The following is a 9239-nucleotide window of genomic DNA, read 5'->3' as shown; positions in this document are numbered from 1 at the left end:
TTTTTTTTTTTTTTTTTTTTTTGGTCCCATCGCTTGGAATAGTACCTGACATTTAGTGGGTGCTCAATAAATGGATGAATGATTGTAATACTACCATATCCTTTTTCAAGTCCCCTTGTTTCCGCACTTGCATTTACACACACTCAAATGTGCATGCAGTGTACACACAGCACTCATGTATGTGCAAGCTAGGTGGACTTGCACACACCAGCTGGGTGTTCTCAGTTTTCTTGCCCCCTTCTCCAGGAAGACTCCACATCATGTTTCTTCTCTCTGTGCCTTCCTTCCAGCACCATCTTTGCGCCATCTTCTCCCCACACCAAGCCCTTCCTGGCCCTTTGCCCCAGCTCCGTTCCTGGGACTGCAAGGTGGCTCCTAATATCTGCCTCTTTCCTCCCCACTGCCATCCTGGCCCAGCTGGGACAAAGCAGCATCAATGTGATGCAGAGCTGAGGAAGGAGATTTCCGTGGTGTGGGCCAACCTGCCCCAGAAGACACTGGATTTACTGGTACCACCCCATAAGCGTAAGTACCCCACCCAGTGGCAGAGCAGGGAGGCTGCAGGAGGGGCCAGAGGTGAGGGCAACAGATGAAGGGTGAGCTGGCTTAGAGTGTAGAAGTGAGAGCAACAGATGAAGGGTGAGCTGGCTTAGAGAGGAGACTTAGTTTCCACCTGCCCAGAGCACGGGAACCACAGGAGTTGATCTCAGGCTTATTCTGTTGAGCAGAGTCACTCACACTCCTAGTGTGGGGAAAGTGAAAGAGAAGGAGGTGCTAAAGGATGAATGTCCAGCCAGGTGGGGTGCCTGGGGTCCCAGCAACTTGAAGCTGAGGCAGGAGGGTTGATTAAGACCAGGAGTTCAAGTCCAGCCTGGGCAACATGGCGAGATCCCGTCTCCAACTCTTTCATGGGAGGATGCAGGAAGGCAGGGTCTGGAACAAGAGGGGCATCATCCTGGCCATGGAGGCCTCAGGACAGATCAGTGCAGTTGAGAGGGGCTGTGGGGAGGCCCAGCTCGTAGTGGCCGAGCCTATGTTCTGCCTCAGAGCCCCTCCACCTCAAGTCCTCCTGGTAGTGGGGTGGGCTTCTTCCTCCCCTCCCTCTACCTTTCCCCTCCCACCCCATGTTTCTGTGACTTTCTGCTCCCTTTCTTCTCCAAACCCCAACCTCTGTGTACTCTCCCTGCCTGTCCTGTCCTTCAGCCGACGAGATGACAGTGGGGAAAGTGTATGCAGCTCTGATGATATTCGACTTCTACAAGCAGAATAAAACCACCAGAGACCAGATTCAAGCTCCCGGGGGCCTGTCCCAGGTACCAGGTCCTAGGATTTCCAAAAATTAACTCTGACGCGTCTAAGTCTCTGGCCTTCTTGGGTGGTTTGATAATGGTGGGGGACCCAAACTCTTCCTGGAAAAAGTGCAGCCAGAGAAGGGAAATGAGAGACTCTTGTAGCTGCCTCTCTCTCCCTCAAAGTCCAACCCACTGCCTTAATGCTGCCCACTTGCCAGGTGCTGGGTAGTTGGGGAAGCTCCTGACTCAGAGAGCTGGCATTCAGGGGCAGAAGATAAAGCGTTGGCCAGGAAGGTATCACTGTTGTCAAGTGGTAGAAGTGAGAAAGAAGATGTCAAGAATATTTTAGGAGGATTCTTTTGGGAGGTGGAAGAATCCTGCACCCAAGGATCAACAAGATTCAAACCCATAGGTCTAAGGTCATTATTTGCTCTATTTGACTCTGGCTGGTGGTTTGGGAACCTACCTTGCTGATGTCAGCCCTCAAAGATAAGTCCCTTCCCACACAGGTGTGTCTTTTTTTTTTTGCTGGGGCCAGGCTTGAACCAATTACCCCTGGTATATGGGGCCGGCGCCCTACTGCTTGAGCCACAGGCACCGCCCCACACAGGTGTGTCTTCAGTGACTATACACTGCTGTCTGTCCAGAATGCTAACTAGGTAGCCATTCAGAGCTTCCAGAGACATTCATCCAGCCCTGGGTTGGAAAATGTCTGGTGTTTATACTGCTGCTCTGTTCCCCAGTCTGTGCTGCACACCATAGTCAACCTCAGCAGTCTGCCCCGCTCTGAAATCCCAGGACTCTCCCCTGCCTACTGCTTTGGGCAGGCCCTACCAAGTAGTCCAGGCTGACGATGAAGCAAAATGTTTCTGCCGTCTGTAGTCTGGGCCAGTTCCCTAGTTGGGTGGGTGGAGACTGCGCCTCTGAGAAGTAGCACAACTTTCCTTACATCACTGACAGGCAAGGCTTTTAGCAGAGGCCATGGAGGGTCCACCTCACTGCCCTGGTTGCATGTTTACATCTAGGGACAGGTGGGGATGGAGAAGGCAGGTGGCCCTGTAAGATAAGGAGCTTTGATGCTAGGTGTGGACTCAAACTGACTTTGTAATATGCCGTGTGATCAAGCAGGTTCCTGAAGCCACCTTGTGGATCTGCCGGGGCCTGGCTCTTCTTGTCCTCAGAGCTCTTCCTCCTTCCTTTGCCCTTCTTGCAGATGGGCCCTGTGTCCCTGTTCCACCCTCTGAAGGCCACCCTAGAGCAAACGCAGCCAGCTGTGCTCCGAGGAGCCCGGGTTTTCCTTCGGCAGAAAAGTTCCACCTCCCTCAGCAATGGTGGAGCCATGTGAGTACCCAGATGCAGAGCAGAGCTGGTGAAGGAGGGAGCAGCTCCTTCCCTATGGCAGAGCTGGTGAAGGGAGGAGGAGAAACTCTGCTGGCCTCTGTGTTCACGAGCATCAGATACTTGAAGGGCTTGTTGGCTTCTGGAGCGTGCTCCTGGAACCTTAGGCAGTTCTCTGAGAACACAGAGCTTTAGGGTACATCTTGGTTCTCAGGGACTGGCTCTAGGTAAACCCGCACCTGCCTCCAACCAGGGGTGCAGTGATTGTCTCATTGTCTTGCTGCTGGAAAGTTAGTCAAGGGTCACTGCTGCAAGTGGATTTTCATTTACTGGGTTTCTGGGGCAGACTTTAAATTTAATTCCTGTTACATTAGACAAGGGCTTTGTCTACCCCACCTTTCTAACAGCAGTGACGTCAATAGATGTAGGTTTCCCTATGGCAGAGATTACTTCCTTCCCCTGTGCCTTTCTCTGTCAGGTGAGAGTTATCTTCTTCTGCCTGTTGGAGGGCCTTTAGGGCTCTGTCTCAAGCCCTTACCCCTTTCTATTCATGGCCTGTTAGGGCCCCTGGTGGAGGTCTAATGTAACAGCTTTCTTTCTGTTTTTTGCTTTTTGGTTTTTTTGTTTGTTTGTTTGGTTGGTTGGTTTTTTGTTTTTTTTGAGACAGGATCTTACTTTGTTGCCCAGGCTTGATGCAGTGTCCTTATCACAGCTCACTGCAGCCTCCAACACTTGGGCTCAAGCACGTGATCCTCCTGCCTCAGCCTCCTGAGTACCTCACAGAAGGCATATGATACCATATCCAGCTAATTATATTTCTTTGTAGAGATGGGGTCTCACGCTGTTGCTCAGGCTGGGAAAGTTTGAACTTTCTAACTTCCTTATAACATTTTTGCTCTCAGATCTCCATTTTGGTATTGATTTCTGAAGCTATTATGTTTTGTAGAAAAATTGTTCCTTCTATTATCACTTAATTCCTGCCACAGTATTTCTTGGTAATAAACCATCCAAAACCAAGTGACCTAAAACAACCATCACTTTTTCTCACCATGAGTTGGCTGAAGGTGGCAGATGGGGAATGGGCTGGGCTCGGCTCCATGAGGATGGTGGGTCCTCTTGGCCTTCCTGGAGAAGAAGGTTCACTGGGGCATGAGACACATGAGTCACATGTCATCTGTCACCTCATCTGAGCCCATGCACAGGATGTTGGCCTCAAGAACAGCTGAGTAGGGGCCCAAGGTGCAGACCATTTTCAGGCCTCTATTCAAGACCATTGGCCAGTGTCCTGCTGGCAAAAGCAGGTTGCACAGTCAGGCCCATGTGCAAGGGGTGGGATGTGGATATGCAGAGGGTGAGCATGAGCAGAAGAGTGTGCTCCTGAGTCCTGGCACCCAGTGCCTGAGGACCGACCTCCCATTGCTCTAGCAGCCACCTTCTTCTCACATTCTCCTTTCTGGGTTTTGGTACGGGTCCCATTTTTGCGTTTAGACAGTTGATTCTCAGTGTGTGTATGTTGAAGGGGGTGGTGAAGTTTTAGGTTGATCTGAGCCAAGCTTCAGCAGGAAAATGACATTCTGTTACTTCCCTGATTACAGTTCCCATCTCAGTTGGTCACAGCTCTTTTATTGTAAGTCAGAATACTCAGTCTAATGGGACCGGGTGAAGGAGTGTGTGTTGAGCCCCTGGTGGTGATGTAAGCACACATTTGGCCTTGGGCATAGTCTCAGGCTTCTTGTAGCTGCTCTCTGCATGGTGTCAGCAGGTGCTCAAAACTCTCTGAGAAGATGGAGGATAATTATTATCAGAAACCCCCCAAATGACCAGTCTGATCCTCTGCTATCTCTAGTGTGGCCAGCTCAGGGTATCAGGCTCTCTGAGCTCAGAGTGTGATCAGTGCCACTGACTATGCATGGACAGGAGTGTGGTTAGGGCATCCTGGGACACGAGAATGAACTTTTCTCAGGCAAATCTGAGCCAGTTGGGAGACAGTGATGTGAAGCAGAAGCACTGATGGTACAGGGGATGGGGCAGGTAAGGAAGGAATGTGTGTGGCCTGCCTTGCCTCTCAGAAGGGAGCACTAGCAGGGACCTAAAGGACAAAAAAGCTCTGCATAGCTGAGGTCTTGGGGAAGTGAGGAGGAGCCACCAGCAAGGGGACCTCAGAAGGGAGGAAGGCTGGGGGTCCACAGCCACTGTCCTCCCTGACAGCTCCCTCTCTGCATGTCAGCATAGGGGGTTCTTTACCTCTCAGGTGAGCCCCTGCCAAGGACCATGCTGAATCTCTCTAGACTGGGAAGTGCTTGGCCCATGCCTCCTACAAACTTGAGCATGGAGGGCCCTCGGCTTGCAGCTCGGTCAGGGCAGCTCAGCATCCTTGCTGCCACTCCAAATCCCATCCAGCTTTCCCTGTCCTATGTTCATGTTCTGTGATGCACCCTTGCTGGGATCCAGCATGCACAGACCATGTTGGAACTCTTATGTGTGAGGAAGGTCTCCATCTAGTCCAGAACATGGTACCTGATTCCCCAACCTCTGCTGGGAGTGAGGTCTCAGCAGGTTCCTGGCAGGTTAGAGCACCAGGTTGCTGGCAGGGCATTTGGCATTCTGCAGCCAGTGGACCTCTGACCCTATAGAGCATCCCTCCTTTCTCTTCCACAGACAAACCCAAGAGAGTGGCATCAAGGAGTCTGTGTCCTGGGGCACTCAAAGGACGCAGGATACACCTTGTGAAGCCTGGGCACCCCTGGAGCGTGGCCACTCAGCAGAGATCCCTGCGATGCAGCCAGGAGTACTGGTAGGCACCCCAAAGAACGGTGGACCTGAGGCAGGGTGGGGTGCCTGAGAGTGTGATTGGGATGGTGCTGTTTTCCTCCAGGCTGTGGATGTCCAGATGCAGAACATGGCCATGAGGGCCCCCAATGGGGACCCCCAACCTGGACTGGAGAGCCAGGGCCGTGCTGCCTCTATGCCTCGCCTGGCTGCAGAGACTCAGGTGAGTGGTCTGAGAAGAATCCAGGACATGGAGTGGGAGAGTGGAGCACATAGCCACAGGCATCGTGAGGCAGAGGAGACTTGGCTACAGGGAGAGCTATGTCCTAACTGTTGAGCTCTTTGCTGAGAGAGTACACTCTGGGTAGCCAGGTAGCCTGGTCTCTTTCAGCCTCCCCCTTGCCCCTGGGCTTCCCAAGGTGTAGTGTTGGTCTTGCCAGGTGCAGCTAGGCCAGCTAACCCTAACCTTCACTACACACCTGTTCTCAAGTTCCTGTCAGATGTCACCCAGGCCTAGATGACCCATTTCTGGACCCGTCAATTTTGTTCCCCCAACTCTGGTTCCTTCCCAGCTCTGGTCTCCCTAACACAAATCTCCCCAGCTCTGGTCTCCCCAGCACTGATCCCCCCAGCTTTAGTCCCCCCTCAGCTCTGATCCTCCCAGCTCTGGTTCCCTCAGCTCTGGAACCTACCCCCTTTCTATCTTCCCTTCTCACTGCTGCCCCCATTCTGACTCTGACAGTTGTGTCCCAGGTCCCAGCCATGGCCTATCCTGCCTGTCTCTCTGGGATACCCCTCACTGGATCTGGCAGTGCTGCTGTGGCCTCTCCCTGTGGCACTTTGGCCTGAGGAGCAGGAGGCTCTGGTGTGAGACAGGCTATGGTTCTGTGCTCCTTGGGACAGGTCCCTTTTCCTAGACACGAGGGGCAATGCCCCCTCTAGGCTGGTTCTGGGAACATTGTGCTCCCACCTCTGAGGCAGCTCAGAGGCGGCAGGGGCCTTACCTGCATCCCAGATGTCCTGGGCAGTCAGCTCTCTTGTGGCCAAGTTTCTGTTGAGCCCTCTGAACATTTAATTCGAACTTTGCTTGGTGACATCTCCATCTTCATTGCTGTGGCCAACAATCTCTTTTTCTCTCCTTACTGCCCTTCCTTCCTTTCTCAGTTCTCTCCTCTTCCCACCAGTTTTCCCTCTACCCTGTGGTAGCCTCCCTGGCATTACCCAGCTGTGTGGGTACAGGCTGAGCCTCCCCACCCCTAGCATGTGCCACGTCTCTTTCTTCTTATAGGAACACACAGGGCCATGGGTGGGCTTGCCTGAGAGCTCAGCTCCACAGGTCCTGATTTCTGCCTCGGAGGCAAGCTTACTGGTCAGCCCACTTGAAATGGGCCAGACAGAGTTGCCCCACCTGTGGCTGCCAACCTAAGGCACCTGCAAGCCCCCACTCAGGATGTTTCCAACCAAGCCAATAGCCAAGGTGGTGCAGCCATCTACCTGGAGGGCTCCCAGATACTTCCTGTCCCTGCAGTATGGGCATGGGACCCTGCCCTGTCTGGGAGATGCCGGGCTGCAGGGTCTCCCACCAATGGGAGCCTCCTCCAATAGGACTTGATTGCTTCTCAGCCCCCAACCTGTCTCCCTGCTGACTTGGTGCCTCCCCAGCCCACCCTCAGGCCATGTGCCTCCCCATGTGTCTTGCCTATAGCCTGTACCAGATGCCAGCCCCATGAAGCGCTCCATCTCTACACTGGCCCAGCGCCCCCACGCAGCCCATCTTTGCAGCACTGCCCTGGATCGCCCACCCCCAAGCCAGGCCTCACACCATCACCACCACCGCTGCCATCGGCGCAGAGACAAGAAGCAGAGGCCCTTGGAGAAGGGGCCCAGCCTGTCTGCCGACGTGGATGGTGGTGCGTGAGGAGGGGTTCAGAGCCCCTTGAGAGGCTGTGGCCCCAACTGGGAGCCCAAGCCACCTATGGAGGACTCTTTTCCCTGTCTCCTTCAGGGCCCTGTCACTCTCCCAGAGCAGGAGGGACATGAGCCCCAGCCTTCCCCTGATCTGCCCTGCTGGCCCTGGAGCACTGGGTCTGGGTTTGGGGTCTCTTTCTGCCCTGCACTAGCCATGCTGACATCCCCTCTTCCCTGGCCAGCAACTGGCAGTGCTGCAGGACCAGGGCTGCCCCCAGGAGAGGGGCCTGCCAGCTGCCGGCGGGAGCGGGAGCGTAGGCAGGAGCGGGGTCGGTCCCAAGAGCGGAGACAGCCATCGTCTTCCTCCTCAGAGAAGCAACGCTTCTACTCCTGTGACCGTTTTGGGGGCCGTGAGCCCCCCAAACCCAAGCTCTCCCTTAGTAGCCACCCCACGTCACCGACAGCCGGCCAGGAGCCAGGACCTCACCCAAAGGTGAGTTGGGGCTGGTGGGGAGGACTCCAGGGCCAGGAGCACTCCCTGTGCCCATGTCTGGCCCTGGGGTCCTGTGGCCCTGCCACATCCTTTCTAAGCTCTTCTCTTTGCTGTGTCAGGGATGGTGGCTATCAGGGATGGTGCCTGTCACTGTAGGACTGGGGCTCCAAATCCTCCTATTTGTTCTCTGCCCTGTTTCTGCTATGCCTGCCTGGTCTGACCCTTCCCCTATACACACAACCCAGGGTGCCCACCTTCCCTCATGCTTCTCCCTCATGTCCTTCACAGCCTCCCACCTGCCTATGTCTGTGTGGTTTGGTACTGTCTTGATCTGCTCTGTTCCATTTTCACTAGGGCAGTGGCTCAGTTAATGGCAGCCCCTTGCCATCAGCATCTGGTGCTAGCACTCCAGGCCGCGGTGGGCGGAGGCAGCTTCCCCAGACACCCCCAACGCCCCGCCCCAGTGTCACCTACAAGACGGCCAACTCTTCACCCGTGCACTTCTCGGGGGCCCAGACCAGCCTTCCGGCTTTCTCCCCTGGACGACTCAGCCGTGGACTTTCTGAACACAACGCCTTGCTGCAGACAGACCCCCTCGGCCCTCCGTTGGTCCCCAGCTCTCGAATTGGCTCTGACCCTTACCTGGGGCAGCGTCTGGACAGTGAGGCCTCTGCCCACACCCTACCTGAGGACACACTCACCTTCGAGGAGGCCTTGGCCACCAACTCTGGCCGCTCCTCCAGGACTTCCTATGTGTCCTCACTGACCTCCCAGTCACACCCCCTCCGCCGGGTGCCCAATGGTTACCACTGCACTCTGGGGCTCAGCTCAGGTGGCCGGGCCCGGCACAGCTACCACCACCCAGACCAGGACCACTGGTGCTAGCTGTACCGTGCCCCCCACCCCATGTGCGTCCAGGTGGGTGAGTTTTATCATCCATGCCGCTCCCAGGGACGTTTTGGGGAAACAGGGCAGCCGAGAGGGAGGGCCTTGCCCTCTGTGGAGCTCCTCCTCTCATTTCTGCCTCTTTTTCACTGGGGGACTAATGAGGCCATGTCTGGAGGGATGTCTGGAGGGATGTGTCTCCCTGGCCTATGCCACCTCCCTGACTCTCACATCAGACCCTGAACATGAAGTTGCTGAATGAAGCTGAGGAGGCCCCAGCAAGTCTCAGATACCAGTGTCCAGGGTGGGCGTGGGGCCCTGGTGGGTTGTCTGAGTCACATTGGCACCTCCCTTGTCTAGACATGTGGCCTAGAGGAGCAGGGCAAGCCTGGGATGGCGAGGCCTCTAGGCACGTCAGTGAACAGGGCAGCCTCATGGCCCTGCAGCCCCAACACGTGTGTCTCTGCTATCCCTTGTGTTTGAATAGCGAACGTTCTAGGAACACTAAGATACTCTGCTCTGCCCGGCACTGACAGCGGCAGGCTTCAATCTGC

General features: G+C 55.0%; 1 protein-coding gene across 1 annotated transcript in view; it reads left to right on the top strand.

The window, feature by feature from the left end:
• Positions 1-8739, top strand: part of CACNA1B (calcium voltage-gated channel subunit alpha1 B) — a 221174-nt gene extending 212435 nt beyond the window's left edge. The window contains exons 40-47 of the mRNA XM_003794791.2: positions 418-525; positions 1204-1313; positions 2506-2633; positions 5289-5424; positions 5506-5622; positions 7105-7309; positions 7550-7800; positions 8155-8739. Coding sequence (XP_003794839.1) covers positions 418-525; positions 1204-1313; positions 2506-2633; positions 5289-5424; positions 5506-5622; positions 7105-7309; positions 7550-7800; positions 8155-8685 — 1586 coding nt within the window. The 3' untranslated portion in view covers positions 8686-8739. The remainder of the gene's footprint in view (positions 1-417; positions 526-1203; positions 1314-2505; positions 2634-5288; positions 5425-5505; positions 5623-7104; positions 7310-7549; positions 7801-8154) is intronic.
• Positions 8740-9239: the final 500 nt, after the last annotated feature.

This window comes from Otolemur garnettii, unplaced genomic scaffold, assembly GCF_000181295.1.
Source record: "Otolemur garnettii isolate 467f Iridium unplaced genomic scaffold, OtoGar3 scaffold00087, whole genome shotgun sequence".
NCBI classification, from domain to species: Eukaryota; Metazoa; Chordata; class Mammalia; order Primates; family Galagidae; genus Otolemur; species Otolemur garnettii.
Note: the sequence above shows the minus strand (reverse complement) of the source record. Positions and strands in the feature narration are given on the sequence as shown.